The following is an 18,422-nucleotide window of genomic DNA, read 5'->3' as shown; positions in this document are numbered from 1 at the left end:
TGGCTCTTATACTGCTCGACTTGAGCGCCGCATTTGACACAGTGTCCCATACTGTGCTAATTAAATCTTTGCAATCTCTTGGCATCACTGGCTCAGCGCTCGATTGGCTTTCATCTTTTTTAGCTAAACGGGCATTTCAAGTTTTTTCGTCTAGATCCACTTCCGAAATTCACTCTTCTTCTTATGGGGTACCCCAAGGTTCTATCCTAAGTCCTCTTCGATTTAATTTGTATGTTAAACCTTTGGCGACAAATGCAGAGGAGGCTGGGTTGTGCCTTTTCTCTTATGCAGATGATACCCAAATCATCTTTTCCCTTTCTACGGAAAGGATGCCTGGACCATCAGTTCTTCAGACTTAAATTCTCTATTGGGGCATTATTAAACCTAGCGTGATCCAACACCCCTCTTCCTGTGAATGGACTACCTCTGAGTCCAGAGCATAGTTTTTAATTTTGTGGGTAAAAACTATCATGTTTAACTCAAACAAGGAATTTTCTGGAATCAGAGTGTCTGGGACAAGTTCTCCCACACAGGGTTTTCAAAGAAGGCGATATCACTATCGAAGGACGCCGGCTTTATAGCGAATTACAAGAAACTGATTCTATTTCCTTTACAGAAAATGCACATTTTGAGGTTTGTGATACGCTCCATGTCAGTTTCCCAATCAGATAATCAAGAGAAAAAAGAAGGAAATATAGTTAGAGTTAAAGAGGAGATTGTTCTCGCTCATTGGGCTTGCCAGGGTTAATAGTTCGGCCTTGACATCAATTTTGGCTACTTTTTCTGCACTTCTATATTTAAATGATTCTTCTGAGACTTAAGGTTCACTATGTTCCCTTTTTTTAAAAGAGAGGAGGAGCTTGCAATAATGGCTTGCTCATATGGACAAATTGAATTGAACATCCATTTTTGGAAAGGCCTCAAATATCATTAACTATTCAGAGCTTATTGCAGGTTCCTTTGCATTAAAAGGTTTCGGCAAGGATACAATTGTCATCTGGATCAGGAAATGTGAGTTCCTGTCAACAAGCTTTGGTTTCTTTTTCAGATGGGATTTCTTTGCTTCCTGTATCAGCAAGTAGAGGGCCTGGCTTCTGATGCTTTCCTTCAACTATGGATTGGGTTGCGAAGTTGTGTGTTTCCACCATTTTCCATAATTATGATGACTCTGGTTAATTTGACGATGGAAAGAGATGTGTTAGGCTAAGTAACTCACTTTGTCCAAAAAAGGCATGGTTCCTATGACTTCTCCCATTTTCTGCTGCTTCGCCCAGGTTAATTCCAACATTCCAACAAAGGCAAAGCAGAACATCTGCGGCAAATTCCTAATAAAAATTTGAGCCTAGATTCTGTGCATGGCAGTACCTATTCACAAAAGGGAACTCAATTGTATCAGTGGCGGTTGTGCAAGTGCTGAACAGCCCTTTGAAGCATGGGCACTTCATATATAGAAAACAGAGGGAGCAATCCCTATGCTTTAGTATTCGTTTGCTCTCATATACTTGATGGGGTCAGATGCTTGCATGTGCCAGCATCCCCAGGCCATCTACCCACATGGGCAAGGGAGCAAATTGTGTGACTGGACCTCAGAGTGGAAAACGAGAAGCATTTAATTAGTACTCCGAATTCTGGATTTGAAATTAAATCCCGTAAACTAAAACTCAGGCCGTGCACCAGCGTTAGAGAAAATTGGCCGTGTGCAATTAAGACAATTATTTTAACCCCAGTTTGCGCTGCACCAAAAGGGAAGCAGTGTAAAGGTGTGTGGAGCCTGATGCATCTCTCCGGGAATCGCTGCGCCAACTCCTCGCCTCACACACCAGACTTCCCACAAGCACACTTTTTGATTGTGGCCATACTGTGTTCGTTTTTGGAAGTGTATCGAACCATGCTGCATTCTACTGTCGTGTTAATTCCTCTTTTAGACGAGTTTTCATCACTTCGTGCGTAGGCGCACATGTATTAACAGAAATAAAAGGCAATGATTTAAAAGCATGTTTTTACGACAGAAAGGTCGAACCATTATTTAGTAGAAGGGTTATTAAAAAAACGCAGTTGGAGGGTTTTGCAGGCGCTGTGGTGTTGTAGGCTCGTCCAACGCTTGCGCGTTTTTTTTTCTTTGACTGAAGCAGAGATGAGACTCCGAGCGGCGCAGCCAGCAAGAGGAGGAGGTTCGCCCTATAAACCTCCATTTCACCGGAGCTCCGCGTTTGTAATTCATGCACGGGCAATAAAGAGTCTGTGGTGCGTAGCTTTAGTGTGGGGGCGAGGCGGGAAGCCCCGTGTCTTCCCTGTGTCTGCAGCGCCGTCTTCGGCGACTCGCGGCAATGCGCCGTCTCCCTGACAGACCCGCACAGAAAAAATGGCGGATAGCCACCAAGAAACCAACCGCAGACACGGGCGCCCGCCAACTACGGCCTTCGCAGGGCTTCCACCGCGGCAAACCGCGCCGACGGTGCACGGAACTCGCACATGAACGGGCGTTCCAACAGGATCCAAGCAGAAGCAAAAGCCTTATAAATAATTTTCGAAATATTTACTTCATTAATAAAACAATTAAAATTAAAAAGCGTCCTTTCCCCACCTTCGTTTTCCAGCCTCCACCCATCCCTGAAATAAAAAAAATGAAGCGCGTGCGACGCAGGGGCGGCTCTCTTTGATGAATGTGCCAACATATATTATAAATTCGACAAGCGCAACCCACATGAAAGGGGAATCCTGGGTTCCCTCCTCTGAAGGTTTTTTCCAGTCACCTTGAAATCGGGCATTATACAACGCTCGTACGCAGGCGCGTAAAAAAAATTTCCTTATACAATATCAATTAAAGGCACAATACAACTCGAATAGTCAACTTTCTGATGGTTACGAAATAAATGCGTCTTTATATAAGTGCAAGTTGCAAGTAATGAATCGAATGCCATAGATAGCTAGGAATGCGTAAAAGTGGGAATCGTGTCTATTTTAGATACTGAAAAGCCCTGTTCAATGAAAATGTTGGTGGTAATTAAAGGCAAGGAGTCATATATATTATTACTGAAGGATCCCGGGTACGGTATCGCGCGGTAAAATGTCAGTGTTTGTGTTATTGTTGTGGTAGGCGGGATCGGGCTCCTGGATAGCGTTGACAGCAATCCCGGTTTAGGGCGGGAGGCCCTGGCTGCATGCAGCAGCACCGCCTCGTGATGCGTTGGCAGGGAGGGCCGAAGCCCCGCTCCTCCCCTCAGAGCGTGCTGCAGTGTCTCGCGCTCTCAGCCGCTGACCTTTCCCGGTCTCCTGCTGCTCAGGGGGGAGGCGCGTCCAGGGATTCCCGCCCAGGCGTTATGCAAACCGCCCTCTCGCCCCATTGGATGAGACTCTGGCATCAATTGTCCCGACGCCCGACACCGATAGGTTGGCTACTGATGCATATGTAAATTTGACCACCGCCCATTTAGATTCGCTTTAATGTGTGTAACACGCCGGTGGCTCGAATTCAGACAGGGGAACCTTGCGCGTCTAGAAATCTCGTAGTAAAGTAGTGCCAGTGTTTATTTTTCCGTAGGCGCCTCTCTTGGCTGCGCTTCCCGCGGTTTCAGGTGTGGGGAGGGCTGGTCACGTCGGTTGGCACCACCCACAGCCGTTTTTCCAGGGGACTGGAGGAGTTATCTGCTGTGGGTGGAGGAAGGGGGCGTAGCGCCATCCCCCCTCAGCTGCTGGTCGCGGAGGGATATCATAGGGTTCTCTCGACGACACCAAAACATTGCAAGTTAAGAGGCTGCACGGGAAGGGCGCCGCTCAGTGCTGTCGAGGCGCGGGTCTGGGAGGAGTTTTGTTTGGATTACTGTGCGGGCGGCATCGGACCGCGAAGACCCGAGGACCCTTTTGCCACTGGATTGTTTTGGTTGTCACTGGAACATGTTACTGTCTAAGTTTGGTTCCCTGGCTCACATCTGCAACCCGAGCAGCGTGGACCACTTGCCCGCCAAGATCCTGCCGCCAGGTAAGGACGGCTGCCGGCTCCTGGACGCGGTCTCCCCGCCCGGCCTCTGCCTCTCGGCGCCTCCCTTGCCCGGACGTCGTGGCTCACTTTCTCTCTCTTCTGTTCCCGCAGCCAAGCTGGACAAGGAGCCCTTCGAGAAGGTCTACCAGGTGGGCTCGGTGCTGGGAAGCGGCGGCTTCGGCACGGTCTACGCGGGCAGCAGGATCTCCGACGGGCTGCCGGTAAGGACGAGTGGATCGGCTTCCCACAGCTACCCCCCCTGCGCCCTGCATCGGATCCGTACCCTTCCTCCTCATGACCCATGCAGCATCCTGCCCCACACACACACTGCCCGGCACCGGATCCCAACCTTGCATTGGACCCGAACTGTTACCACATATGCTTGTTTTCACATGCAGACCTCCAGGGTTTGATCTACCCAGAGTCGTGAGTTTAACAGCCCTGGATCCGTGCCTCTTCGGATCCATGCAGTGCCCTGCAGTACTCACCACACCCCCGGCGATCGCACTGCAGCACTGTCATTCCCATCAGCGTCCTGCCTCATGCCGCCCCCACCCATTCCCAGTCGTGCTTCTATAGCGAACATATCCCCGCATCGCCTAGATCTCCGCAGCTCCCTGCCTACCCAGTGATTCACCCCTCGCCGGCACGAGGATGCCATATCTCCACGCTCCTGCCTCCTTTCTCTCCCTGCCGCGCCTACAGTGCACCCCTCCAGCCCTGCCTGGAGCTCTACTACTAGAACCCTGACATCCTCTCAATATTATGCTCAATTTGCCCGTCCAACCTCACGGCAGTGTTACCTCATCATTTATCTGTAAATTAGGTTTTCTGTTACTATCGTTAAATTTATCTGTATGGCTACATCCTGTCTCCCTCTTTCAGTTGCAGTATGCGCCTCTTCGGTTTCCACAGAGCCGGCATGTATGCTCCTGCTCTCCCTTCTTGGCATCCTCACCAGACAGTCTTGCCACTTGCCAGAGCCCTTCAACGCCCTGTGTTCCCCGTGCCCAGGATCACTAAACCAGCCTGTCTGGTGTCTGCGATCTGTGCGTCCCCTGCGTCACTGCATTTTCCCTGCCCACCACCACTAAACCTCTTTGCTATGGATCGTTCACCGCCCCGCATCCCTCATGTCCGAGGTCCCGCGCAGCGATCAGCCCCTGCTGCTCATGTGTCATCCATCTAATGTTGTCTTCTTGTCTTCAGGTTGCGGTGAAGCACGTCTGCAAGGAACGGGTCACCGAGTGGGGCACCCTAGTAAGTATATCCTTCTCGAGTGCCCATTTCCCCCGGGATATCTAGCCACGAGTCGGTAGCTAGGCTGCGGTGTTTCCCTGTAGTTAGTTTCATGAATAGTTATGAGGTTATGCGGCTGGGCTTCTCTGCAGGTCCTGTGGGCTCTGGTTTTTCAGCCTCCCGTACAGCACACTGGCAACATTTAATCACTTTTACCGACTGGTCGTCCTCTGGGGTGTCGGTTATTTGCAGCTATCACGATTGGCGCGACTGTTAGTTTGGGCTGTGGGTGCCTCTAAGGCGGCCCCTGCGGATCACCGTGGCTGTCCGGTCGGTGTCCACTATCCGCAGTGCCCTGGTTAGTGCAGTTGTCCTTTCCAAAATGTAGTTCGCCCTCAGTAATGGCGGGCGTTGCCCACAGGTGGATGCTCTTTAATACACTGGCTACCTGGTACCCCCTCCCCTCCAGAATGTCCCTGCGATCCCTAATCTCTTGTTAGTGCGTTGTCCTTTCTCATGTGTGGGCGGTTGATCTTTAGTAGTACCTATCCCAAGGGTGAGGGAAGGTTAGGCTATGGCAGGGCTGGCCGTCTGACCCCAGGGTTGGCTGTTCGGGTCCGCCAGGGCAGGGTGACTTTGAGAATGAGTGGGTGCATGGCTTGTTCCCAGGGTTTGGTGTTTGCCCCCAGGGTGGGTGGGTATTTGATCTCTAGCAGTGCTCTAATCGCTCTTCCTCTCCACAGAACGGCTCCATGGTCCCCCTGGAGGTGGTGCTGCTGAAGAAGGTGGGCTCGCCGGCCTTCCGAGGCGTGATCCGGCTGCTGGACTGGTATGAGCGCAGCGACGGCTTCCTGCTGGTGCTGGAGCGCCCCGAGCCCGTCAAGGACCTCTTCGACTTCATCACGGAGAAGGGGGCGCTGGACGAGGAGGCGGCGCGGGCCTTTTTCCGCCAGGTGCTGGAGGCCGTCCGCCACTGCTACAGCTGCGGGGTGGTGCACCGCGACCTCAAGGACGAGAACCTGCTGGTCGACCTGCGCACGGGCGAGCTGCGGCTCATCGACTTCGGCTCCGGGGCCCTGCTCAAGGACACCGTCTACACGGACTTCGACGGTACGTGCCCTGCCTGGTCGGGGGGGGGGGGCTGCTGCTGGTGTCTACTGCTCGCCATGTGTTAGCAAATAGGACTACAATGTGGTCCCTTGCCCTAGAGTTTTTTTCCCCTTTTCCCTCCACTTCTAACTTAGCACCGGGGATTTCTGTCTGCATGGTATGCGCGCAGTGCCTCCTTTTTTTTTTTTTTTATGTGTGTATTGCCATTAAAGCTCCCTCTCTGGCCCCTTTGCAGTCGCGCACTGCTTATGTCAGGGTTGTCCCATGTTTTTTTTATCACACGTAGGTTAACCTGCTACATGCGGTGTTCTGCCCTCGTCAGTCAGTCCGCCCAATTGTTTCGTTCTTGAATTGTTAATGCTACAGATTGTCTTATGAAAATGCGTTTATAATTGTACTGCTTGTGTTGTGTGTGGCGTGTCGGGCAGACCCATGTGCCCAGGTGATGGTGCGACATTGTTTACTGGCAACAAGAGTGCTTTTGTATACCGTCTAGGGAAACAGCCGTATTTTAGTTTGTTGTGTTGCTTAGGTACCTCCCTAGTGGCTGTCGGGGAACCCCCTCCTCCCCTCGGATTGGCTTGCATGCATGTTCTTGTGGATTGCCAGGACCTAGTGTTTTGAAAGCTAAGGCAAGCCTCTGGTGTGTGTATGATTCTTTCCTTGCTCATCACATCACCCTTTGGGGTTTCTTGGGTCTCATAGTGATTGAAAAATTGGCATTGCCATTGCTGGGACATCAAGGTGCACACCATAGGTTGCCCAGTGGTATTTGCACTCCTAACCTTTAATATTTGTGACATGGTACCTTGGCGCATGAACCCCTCTCGCCCGGCACTGTGCCTCATCTGTGTGGGGGGGGGGATTGGTTTCTGTGAGGGTCTGTGGCTTCACCTCAGTGCGGTTGCTGTAGATTCATGTCTTTTTTTTTGCCGCCATCCTTGCACCGTGGTGGGTGGGGCAGGTTTTGGAGGGAATTGCTGTCGGTCGATGTAAAAGAGCCTCCCCAACACTTCGCATCTGTTTGTTGTGAAACCCAACGCCCGCCATGTGACCACATACGTCAGCTGCCGGGGCCTGCTCTGTTTCCAAGGAGGGGAGGGGGCGCAGGAGGGGAGGGCGTACAGATGGCAAAGCCAGCCGGCGAGAAGGGATGGGCATTGGGAGAGCGGGCTGAAATGGTACTCGCTACAATTTTCCTTTAAGAGAATGCATCCCGAGCCATATTTGCCGATAATATGTCCCTTATACTTTTTCCTCCCTCCGGTTAAAAAATAAATACTTAAGTGGAAAACTTTTGAGAAATCGGACACTCTGCCCCTCTTGCTTGGCCTGTAAAATTCCGCAATGGGAATGCACTGTAAACGTAGCTTAAGTGTGATCTACGCACCCTCCGCCATGACGCCAGTGGTCGGCTAATCAATCCGAATAGCCGGATGGGGAGGGGGGCTGGTGGGGGGGGAGGGCGGGCGGGAGGGGAGGGCTGCCACGCCTCTTCTGAATAAGCCCACTAACAAAAGGTTCCCCGCCCCCACCGCGCTGCTGCTTCGTTACTTAGCAGCAGCTTATTGAGCTGGGGAGGAGGTGTCTGGTTCTCCACCGTGAAATTCGAGAGGATAGGACTTCTGGTGAAGGCTGCAGCTCAGCTGTCTCCCAGTGCTCCTTTTGTGTCTATTTTGGGTGTGCTGTGCCACGTGGGCAGCGAGCTCAGTGTTTGTAAACATTCAGCCCTGTCTGAAGGATGTGCGTTTGTAGGGTGACAATGTAAATGTCCTAACGTAGCCTACTTATTTTTTGCAATATACACTGTTTTAGCTCTTGGTTTTCAGTTTATAACTATTTGACGTTTTGGCATTTTTTTGTTATTTTAAACATGTTAGTTTAATAATCGCTTTATTGTGTCTTTCAGGGACGCGAGTGTACAGTCCACCGGAATGGATCAAATACCACAGGTATCACGGGAGGTCGGCTACCGTTTGGTCACTGGGTGTCCTCCTGTACGACATGGTGTGCGGCGACATCCCTTTTGAACAAGATGACGAGATTCTACGAGGGCGGGTCTACTTCAGAAGGAGAATTACCCCAGGTTTGTTCTTCTACGATTTTCCGTTAGGTTCCTCTTGTGCGATGTTTCGATTTATTTGCAGTGATTTAATTTTCCCTCTCTTTTCCCCTCCCAAAAGAATGCCAACAGCTGATCAAGTGGTGCCTTTCGCTGAGGCCTTCGGACCGACCAACGCTGGAACAGATCTTCGACCACGCATGGATGCGCAAATCGGCAGATGTGAAATCGGAGGACTGTGATCTGAGGCTCCGGACCATAGACACTGATGTATCAAGCACAAGTTCCAGCAGCGAGAGCCTCTGAAACCTACCCCTCCGAGGGGAGGTACTTGCAGACACACCACAGCGCTGCTGCCAACGTTTGGGAGGGGCTTGATTGACAATGCATTCATTATTCTGTAGTTGAATCTATGTGAGGGTCTGATATATACTCCCTCTATCTGGTTCTGCTCCGGATGGGACTTCTTGGCGGCGTTGATGTTTGTAAGCTGCAGGCCACTCCTTGGGCAAAATAGACTGATTTTTATTTAAGAAAGCAGTGACCTCTTGAATATGAACATTTTTGCTCTCATAGAGCCCGGACTAGATTTTATTTGCTTTTGAGTGCCTTTTTTTGAAAGCTGCTTCAGTGGGACGTTTTCTTTTTTGAGCTGTCTATGTCCAAAGAAGATCCCTTTTGGTTATAGGACTGGCTGTCGAGCGAGGCCTATAACGCACTGGAACCTGCTCGGTAAAAAGAAGTTTTCCCATCCTACAGTGATGGAATACTTGAAGAGACATGTTCACCCCAACTTTCTGCTGCTCAGATACTTCCTATAGCCTGCACAGAAGTATGAACAGGGATATCCGCTTTATCAGGAACAGCCACTCTCCTCCATTTCATCTCTACCACTGGGTCCCAAAAGCCCCTGTTTCATCTGGACTCTCGCTCCTTTCTGTTAACCCGCAAGTCTTAAGTATGTGTGAGCATGTTCAATGCACAACCAATGCAAATACCCGAGGACTTTGACTTTCTCCCCATGCCTGTATAATGTATTTATGTACACTCGGTTATCTTCTGTTATACGGTTTATTTATTATGACATTTGGACCGGTCCCACAGTTTTATCTGAAAGATATATTTATTTTAATTTATTTGTTTAGAAATACCCAACACTGTGCTATCCCTTTCCTCTGCTGGTCCCCCGCTCGAAACATTTCTCATGTTTTCTGCGTTCCTGTTAACTTTTGTAAAAATGTATTCCTGCTCTTTACCAGTTTGTTTTAAAATTGTTGTACAAAGTCTAATTTAAGGGAATTGGATTTTTTTTGTTAGTCACGTTTTTCCTTTAACCGGTATTGACTTTTATTTTTTTCAACCAGAAATGTAAAGTAATGTTTGGAAGGATTTTAAATTATTGACATTGTACATTTTTCATGCATTGACTCGAACGAGTCCTAATTTATTTTAATAGCTGTTTTCTGTGATCTAGTTGCGCAAGGCAGCTTGAATTTTTTTCAGTTTAACTGTGTGAAAATGTATGGATCATATTTTTTTATACAGGTATTTCAATAAAACTTTTGTATAGAATGTTTATACTGAACTCAATTTGCTGGGATTGAAGCATTTTGTAGCTTTGAATGGTGTCTGAAGCTTGCTGCTCTTTGCGTTAAAGGGGTCATTCAATGAGTGGCGTACTACGTCTACAAACTCAAGCAGATCTCATCAAAGACGGATCGCTCTAGAATGGATCTTGACAGTGACTGTTACTGGATTTGTTAAAGAGGGCTGCCTTTCCCCTCTTCAAGGCAGGAGGAACCTTGCATGGGTTCTTCATACATAGCCACGTGACCAAGAGTGCTGTTTCCATGGCTACAGTTTGAAAGATGTCCCCCCCCCCCCCAGCACCTCCTCCAACTACAACACTGTAAATGAGTTGATTTTAGACTTGACTTTCCCCTTAATTGTGGAAAATTTGGGTTTCTCGCAAACTCCTTTTCTTTTATTGCAAGTATATCTGGGATAGTGTTGGCCAGCATCACGTGTTTAAGGTGAACAGATTAAGTTGTTTTTGTGCTTACAATGTCTGCTTTAGTAGAAAGCAGCATTGCAAGGACTTGCCATTTGTCAACGGCACACCAGTTGACCACAATCAACATTTTGATCAAAGACCTTGTTTACTCCCTGAAAGCTGTTTGTGCTCCAGGTCCTAGAGAGAATCTTGCAACCTCCCCACCCACTCTCCTTAGGTGTGTCCAAATGGTAATATGTTGAAGTTTAGGCTTTCCACTTCTACAAAGCCCAGAAGGCACTTTGACTGAACGCCATCGTTTCCTTGTGTGCGAGGTTCTCTGCTTGCTACTGGGCATGTATTCGGGGTGGAAAGAGAAATGGGAACTTACAGGGGTCCCTTCGCACACGTATGATAATAAAGTCAAGCCAACGTCAAGTACCTGTGTAACACTTCAATTTTCTTTAGTAGCTATATCGAGAGAAGTATATTGGAAAACGAAAATTGTCTTACTGTGCTTACTCATAGTCTTGCTGTGTGCTTACTACAAGGTCATGGTTGATATAAAATAGTTGCTTCTTAAAGACCATTTTCTTGTACTTCACAGCCATCTTAGTCTATATTCTTGGGCAGCATACACCAACCCTGAAAACATGTTAAGTGAGCCAGTGTCCAAGAGAATACCTGTCAGACTGGATGAAGGACAAGTTTCTCAAATTCTCCCTCCACAAATCTATGGACCACAAGCTAATTTAAAGCACCGGAGCCTGCCTTTTGTGCACTTTTCTCTTCCACAGCATTGAGGCCAAAAAGGCACAAATACAATTAGTGGTCAAACTGCCAACTATCAAATCAAGTTTAGAGTGGCGTTTGTGTGTACACATTATAACCTGTCGCTAGTGACATAAGCACTGTAAAGCTGCACCGCTGATTGTGTTAGCCTAACGGGTTACTTATGGTCCAGTTTAATACTTTTTTCCAGGTTAAAGCGCATGGCAGACCCCTTTTACACCAGACTCGTATCACCGTCAAGGAAAAGTAGCATATTTTTGTGCTGATGTGTGCATGCTGTAGCCTAAACTACCAAAAAGAAACGTTGGAGCACAGTGCATTTGTGCCAAACAAATAACCAGGCCTCGGAGGTTAACCCGCAATGAAAAGATAATGCTTGATACAACTCTAAACCTGCAGAGGCAGTTCACTGTTCTGTTTTAAATGATATCCCATAGTGGGGAGTAGTCAGCAAGCGCTGAAATTCCACATCATGCACGAGCTGCACATCTAAACCGGATTTTATTCTTTGCTATATGGAACGACGTTTTGCTTTTCCAGTTGTAAATGCAGCACATCATGTTGTATTGGCATGTAAATTGACTTGAGGTAATGTATATTGGCTAGTCCCCTTTGATTTACCTCCCTAGTTAGCTTTAACACCACAAACCTTCCCGTTGCTAACCTAGCACTACAGCTAGTTCTCAGTGTTTGTGTTTCGTTTGTGGGTGTTTGAACAATGTAACACTAGTGGATTAGGGGGCAGTTATAGACGTTGCCTGTTATGACCGGTAAATTGGTCTTATTTCTGAGTGTGTGGAAACCAGGCATCTTTGGGCCCTGCACTTAAAATTGCTTCTAAAGGCCCCATTTCTATCTTTCACCACTTCATAGACTTTCAATGGATTATTCTAACCTTCCAACACAGCACAGCCCCACCTGTGCTTTGATTGAGAACTAGACACATCGCCATGACCTCCAAGAAAGGCTGCTTAACACCCCCCCCCCCCCATATCATGTTTTGTCCAACTATGTCCGTGTAGGAAATGGAAAGTATACCATGCCTGCATGGTATACTGCCTGGATGTCTCCATTCCTGTGCATTAGGCAAACTGGGGAGGAGCGCTGTTTCACTGCAGGCCTTGAACACTAACTCACACCAGTCTGGAATACCGAAGAGTGCTTGTGGAATACTGGACACCTTGCTGTGGTCGAACGACTATCACTGCACTCCCTCTAGATTGTTTGCCCATAGTCCGCCAGTTTCTCCATCCAGCTTATGCCATTGCATTTACTGCCCTGGAAATCTTGGCTGCATACATTTGGCATCCCCAACTGCTGTGCGTGGAAAGGTCATCCAGCCTCCAAGGGATTCGCAGACCGTAGAGAGACTCAAAAGTGTTGCATTTGTCCCAGAGCCTTGTACGGAGAGATGCCACTCTTTCAGAATGTTGTGCTGTCTTGTCTTTGCTCAATAGCATGCTGCCCGAATCCTGACTCTGCCCGCTCTTTCACACTGGTTGCCTCCTCAGTCCCTTTCTCTCGACTACCGCCACAGTCTGCCATCTCTCACTGGGCTGTGTCTTAATCACCAGCAACCCACCCTCTGTGCAGGCTCTTCTATCTAGGTATTCCTAGTATCTGGGTCTCTGCTTCCAAGATGCCATCTCTTTTAAAGTGGCTCCACCAGGCCTGGCTACTCCAGCAGGAATACACTGTAGGGTAGGCATATTGTGACTGCTACAAGGTATTTCATCAGCATAGTAAAGAAAGTGGTGTTTATTTATAACTGGTAGTTCATAGTGCTTCCGTTGTGCTAAGCGGATAGTTTGGGAAGTATGGTATATTGGGTTGTTAGTATTGCTCCCAGCTCTCACATGCAAGTGCCCTCCTCAGTCCATATTCTTTCATATTGAGCGACCACAGTTCTGAGCCTGAAGTGGAGGAGCACTCATCCAGCACCTCGGTGGGGAAACCCTGTGCCAACTTCCCTAGAGGTACTTCTGTATCTTCTGTTTATACCCAACCACTGACTCGGGTCACCGGCTACCTTCCTTGGTTAGTCACTGCCCTGATTTCTTTGGGCAGGACTGACAGTCGATGCATCTTCTTTCCCACCAGCACCCAAAGCCTTTCTACATAGCTAGACGGCCATTCAGTGCTTAATTTGTAAAACAAGTGCCAGGGTCCTCGACAGGAGGCTACAGCAGCTCGCTCTACCCATTGCTCCTGCCAGTGCTGCCAACAGTACCAATCCAACGTCTAAATCATATTCATACAACTGTGACAATTTGAATCTTCCAGGCCCCAAAGCCTGGAAGCACGGTATTTGTAATGTTTTGAATTAATAAACAACTGTTGTGCTCATCTTTAAATCGGACAAACTGTGCCACAATGTGGCAGACAGCCATATGTGCTGGTGTTGATAATAAATGCTGGTGCCGAGCACCGGAAATCACCGGCACAAGTAGTGCGGCTGTTCTGCACGTGACGCCTTGAACCACTCAAAATGTGTGTGTGACCTGGTTCACATTTGAATGCAGCAGAAAAAAATGACCAAAACAGTTTTAGCTCTGCACACAAGGCTAGAAATAATTGGATCATATTTTATGACCGTGTTTGCTAACAGCTAGCTTGTAGTAAAAAAACGTAGCCTCAACACTGGTTTGTGCCTGTTTCGTCTAGGAAGTATGGCAGAATTGTGAATTAGAAGTGTGACATGATGGCGTGACCTGCCATGCATGATATCTGTATCCTGAGCTCATGTCTATTAGGCATATGTAGTCAGGCGGGCTTTAGCGGTGATGGCACTCTGTGCAATAATCTTCTTTGGTTCCTCTGATTCCCTCACTACCACCCGGCAAAAGTGCCCTTCATCGACCCTCTCTCAAATAAATTTCATTTGTTGTAAAGCACTGGTAAAGGCTGAGTTTACACGTCCACTCAGCTATCCACATACAATATAGATATGTTCTTTGCAGCAGGCCCTCTGCACTGCTTTATGGCACGTTAAAACTGCAGATAGGCACATTTCTGATCCCTCTCTCTAGCAGGAACTTTAATGATAATCACAAGAGTTATGACATTTTATTGCTGCCTGAAAGCTGGGCGCACAAGGAACTCTGCAGCAGGTGCTTTTAAATTATATGATGTTGCTAAACACAGTGCCCCCTGAGTCAATACCCCTCTCAAGGTCAGCGCCCAGTGCCGCTGCACCAGTTGCACCACCCTTAAGTTGGCTCTGTATGTAGACTTGATCATACTGTGTTACGTGCTTTGTATAGCGCTGGCACGTGCTTTTTTGCTTCAATGTGCTTTAAGCCACAGTAAACATCTAGAAATGCATGAACGTTGTCAGTAAACATAGAATATTTTACACTCAGTGCATAAATATGGATTTTTTTGTAGTGTTCCCTGCACCCGATTGTTGTCTGCCACTGTACTGTTCCCATCAGGAGCATGGTTAAGACTGATTTGTATATGACTGGGTCCAACCAGAGATAACATGGTAAGCAAAATAACGATGGGTTGGGATGTTATTCCGAGCGATTGCCAGTGGTTAGACAAATTGCAAGCATTCCTTCCATCTCCTTTTGTGTGTTTCACCCCATGTATCATTGGCAGTTTTCAGTTTACCTAGTGGGAGACCAAGGCCTTATTTCAAGGACTAAGTTGAACTCAGGCCCTAAACCTCTCTGCGAAATACCATTTGTTGATGAGTGGTTGCCCGATTACAACCGTTGCTTCCTGCAATGAGTAATAATGAGTGAAAACTATCCGTGGGGCATTTTTCACGCATGGCATTCCTTTCATCACACTGTTTTGCATGATAAATGAATTCTCAAAGAACTTGAGATTTGGTGCAGTTCACGATTTTGTGACTGACCGTTTTCACTGCAGCTTGCCCCCAGCTACCTCTAGGTAGGCCAAAGAGGAATGCAGGTGAGCATGGGCACAGCAGGACCTTCGAGGAGTCGTGGAACAGCAGCTGTTTGACTTAGGAAAGGAGCCTGAAGTGGTCAGTGCAGCAAGACTTTGCTGGGGGTTGAGGGCAGTGGAAGATTGCCTTCGGGTTAGGACACCGCCAAGACCTGAAGTGTAAGTTCTATTGGTGCGACGGTTCCTCCGTTGGATCAGAGGAGTGTTGCCACACTTAAATTACCCCCAAAGCCCCAGAGATGAAAAATAACATGGTGATTCATGATCAATTTATTTATTATCCACGTCCTGAACAGAGCATCAGGACGGGGCAGGGCCTGCTGAGTCACAGCAGCAGGGAGGAGGGTGGGCTGTATGTGCACTGTTTAAAGTGCGCATGTCTTTTCGGCCAGCCGGCCGGCCGGCCGTCTCATGACGGCAAGCCACACATGCGCACTTTAAACATGAACAGAATGTCCCATGATGTTGTAAGCTGGTCCTTGTATGATGTGCTGAATAAAATACTTTAAACCTAAACATCTTTAACCCAGCTGTCTTAAGATAGCTGGATTAGAGCAAGTGCAGGCCTCCAGAGTGTTGTGGAGTGCAGAGTGAGGCCGCTCACTCCAATCAGGGCGCTGGTCTCATGCATGAGAGCAGCCTCGCCAGGATTGGTCAATGGAGTTTCCTGGTGGCTGGGCTGCAGTTGAAGAGAGAAGAGGTCTGGCGCAGAGGACTGGGGACATGTTTAATTTAATTAATTTTATTTGCGCGTGCCCCCGCCCCTCATTGTAGATGCCAGCCGCCACTGGTAACAGGTGCAGTGGCATAAGGGCCCAGTGAACTTTGAATATTGCTGTATTTCACAGTTCAGACGGCGGACCTGGGGCCCATGTCCTTCCTTGCACGGGGCGTGACACACTGGCTACGCCACTGACCAAGAATTTTCCTTGTGTGCAGGAGCATCGCTGCTGCCAGTGGTGCAACGCAGAATAATGCCCCCTCTGCTGAATATGAAGAGAAGACCCTGAGTCGCCACTATTTAACAAATATGTATTGGTCGTGGGGTGAATGGGAGCTCATCTAGGATTGGGGGTCCCTGAAGGGTTGCCTCCCCTCCCTGCAGGGCCTGTGTTATTCTCCTGGCTGCTACTGAACTTTGCTGCATAGTGGGGTAAAGTTGCAGGGCCATGTCGGGGTTGAGAAGTATACAGCAGGGACACAGTGGGACCTGTCTTGGGGTGCAGGACACACCCTGACTGTGTCAACTAAGGGGTGACCAGAAGTGACAGGCACTGGGGGACTTTGTCAGGGGTTGGGACAGGAGAACATTGGTAGTTGTGCTGGTAAGGGCCTCAGCAGGATTCTGAGTGCTGGGGCAGTGACAGCTGTATTTTGGTGGCATACATGACGTGCAGGGCTCGAGTCGGGGTACCACACGGGGAGCTCGATAACTGGAGCAAATGGAGCCACACATTCACTCTTTGGCCTCTCTGGGGCGAGATCGGAGCCCATTCAGAACACTGCTAAGGCACTGGCTTCTCTGATGCAATCGCATCTAAGGGGTGAGCGAGGAAAGGCAATGAGTCTGATGGTGCAAGCCACCTTTCGTGATGTCACTTCCTGTCGTGACGTCAGCGTCCCCCCACTTCTTTTCTTAGGACTTGTGCCCTGATGACGTGGATCCACTTAGCAGCTAGTCTTCTGAGCGCTGCTGCATATCATACTGATTCAATCAATCAATCAATCACAGCATTTTTATAGCGCACTACTCACCCGAAGGGTCTCAAGGCGCTAGGGAGGGGGGGTCCGCTACTGCTCGAACAGCCAGGTCTTGAGTTGCTTCCTGAAGGCGAGGTGGTCCTGGGTCCGGCGGAGGTGGGTCGGGAGGGAGTTCCATGTCTTGGCGGCGAGGTAGGAGAAGGACCGTCCTCCTGTGGTGGCTCTTCGGATGCGGGGGACGGCGGCGAGGGCGTTGTTGGTCGATCGAAGCTGGCTTTTGGGAGCGTAGAAGTTGAGGCGGCTGTTGAGGTATCCCGGGCCTTGGTTGTGTAGGGCTTTGTGTGCGTGGGTGAGGAGTCGGAAGGTGATTCTCTTGTTGACCGGGAGCCAGTGCAGGTCTCTCAGGTGTCCGGAGATGTGGCTGCGACGGGGGATGTCCAGGATGAGACGTGCTGAGGCGTTCTGGATCCGCTGGAGCCTCTTCTGGAGTTTGGCGGTGGTACCGGCATAGAGGGAGTTGCCGTAGTCCAGACGGCTGGTGACGAGGGCCTGGGTGACCGTCTTCCTGGTCTCGGTGGGGATCCACCGGAAGATCTTACGTAGCATGCGCAGGATGTTGAAGCACGACGAGGAGACGGTGTTGACTTGTCTGGTCATGGAGAGGGAGGAGTCCAGGATGAAGCCCAGGTTGCGTGCGTAGTCGGTTGGCTTGGGTGCGGTGCCCAGGGCTGGGGGCCACCAGGAGTCGTCCCAGGCGGAGGGTGAGGATCCCAGGATGAGGACTTCCGTCTTGTCCGAGTTCAGTTTCAGGCGGCTGTTCTTCATCCATTCGGCTACCTCTTTCATCCATTCGTGTAGGTTGTCTCTGGCGGTGGCGGGGTCGTTGGTGGGGTCGTTGGTGGGGGAGAGGATCAGCTGGGTGTCGTCGGCGTAGGAGATGATGTTGAGGTTGTGCTGGCGTGCGATGTCTGCGAGGGGGCCCATGTAGACGTTGAAGAGGGTTGGACTGAGCGAGGAGCCTTGAGGGACGCCGCAGATGACTTCGGTGGCTTCCGATCTGAACGGAGGGAGGCGGACTCTCTGTGTTCTTCCGGCGAGGAAGGAGATGATCCACTCCAGTGCCTTCTCCTGGACTCCGACGTTGCTGAGGCGCTGTACTAGGGTACGGTGGCAGACAGTGTCGAAGGCCGCGGAGAGGTCTAGGAGGATGAGGGCCGCTGTTTCTCCGTTGTCGAGCAGGGCACGGATGTCATCGGTGGCTGCGATCAGGGCGGTCTCGGTGCTGTGGTTTGCCCGGAAGCCAGACTGCGAGGGGTCGAGGGATCCGTTCGTCTCGAGGAAGGCGGCCAGCTGCTTGTTGACGGTCTTCTCGATGACTTTTGCAGGACACGGGAGCAGCGAGATGGGGCGGTAGTTCTTGAGGTCGGTGGGGTCGGCTGATGGCTTCTTGAGTAGGGCGCTGAGTTCGGCGTGCTTCCAGCTCTCCGGGAAGGTAGCGGTGTCAAAGGAGGTGTTGATGATGTCCCGCAGGTGGGGTGCGATGACAGCGTCGGCCTTGTTGAAGACGTGGTGAGGGCAGGGGTCGGTCGGAGATCCGGAGTGGATGGAGTTCATCGTGCGGATGGTGT

At 49.6% G+C, this 18,422-nt stretch overlaps 1 protein-coding gene across 2 annotated transcripts; it reads left to right on the top strand.

Annotated features, from left to right (window-relative positions):
- The first annotated feature begins 3,432 nt into the window (after positions 1-3,432).
- On the top strand, positions 3,433-9,966 carry PIM3 (Pim-3 proto-oncogene, serine/threonine kinase). 2 transcript variants are annotated; one of them, XM_078679517.1, is made up of 6 exons: positions 3,433-3,979; positions 4,091-4,200; positions 5,189-5,239; positions 5,962-6,328; positions 8,238-8,414; positions 8,512-9,966. In XM_078679517.1, the coding sequence occupies exons 1-6, from the start codon at positions 3,895-3,897 to the stop codon at positions 8,694-8,696; spliced, it is 975 nt and encodes a 324-aa protein (XP_078535643.1). In that variant the 5' UTR covers positions 3,433-3,894; the 3' UTR covers positions 8,697-9,966. The 2 variants fall into 2 exon arrangements, with proteins under 2 accessions (XP_078535643.1, XP_078535635.1); XM_078679509.1 differs by having other exon boundaries at positions 3,469-4,200.
- Positions 9,967-18,422: the final 8,456 nt, after the last annotated feature.

The sequence above is a fragment of the Lissotriton helveticus genome, chromosome 1_1 (assembly GCF_964261635.1).
Source record: "Lissotriton helveticus chromosome 1_1, aLisHel1.1, whole genome shotgun sequence".
NCBI lineage: Eukaryota > Metazoa > Chordata > Amphibia > Caudata > Salamandridae > Lissotriton > Lissotriton helveticus.
This window is presented reverse-complemented; position numbering and strand designations above follow the sequence as displayed.

Bases quoted from the DNA above. Each gene is read 5' to 3' on its own strand.
- PIM3 (XM_078679509.1), top strand. From the start codon at position 3,895: ATGTTACTGTCTAAGTTTGGTTCCCTGGCTCACATCTGCAACCCGAGC. The intron at 4,201-5,188 runs GTAAGGACGAGT...TCTTGTCTTCAG, and splicing joins GGATCTCCGACGGGCTGCCG to GTTGCGGTGAAGCACGTCTG. The intron at 5,240-5,961 runs GTAAGTATATCC...TCCTCTCCACAG, and splicing joins TCACCGAGTGGGGCACCCTA to AACGGCTCCATGGTCCCCCT.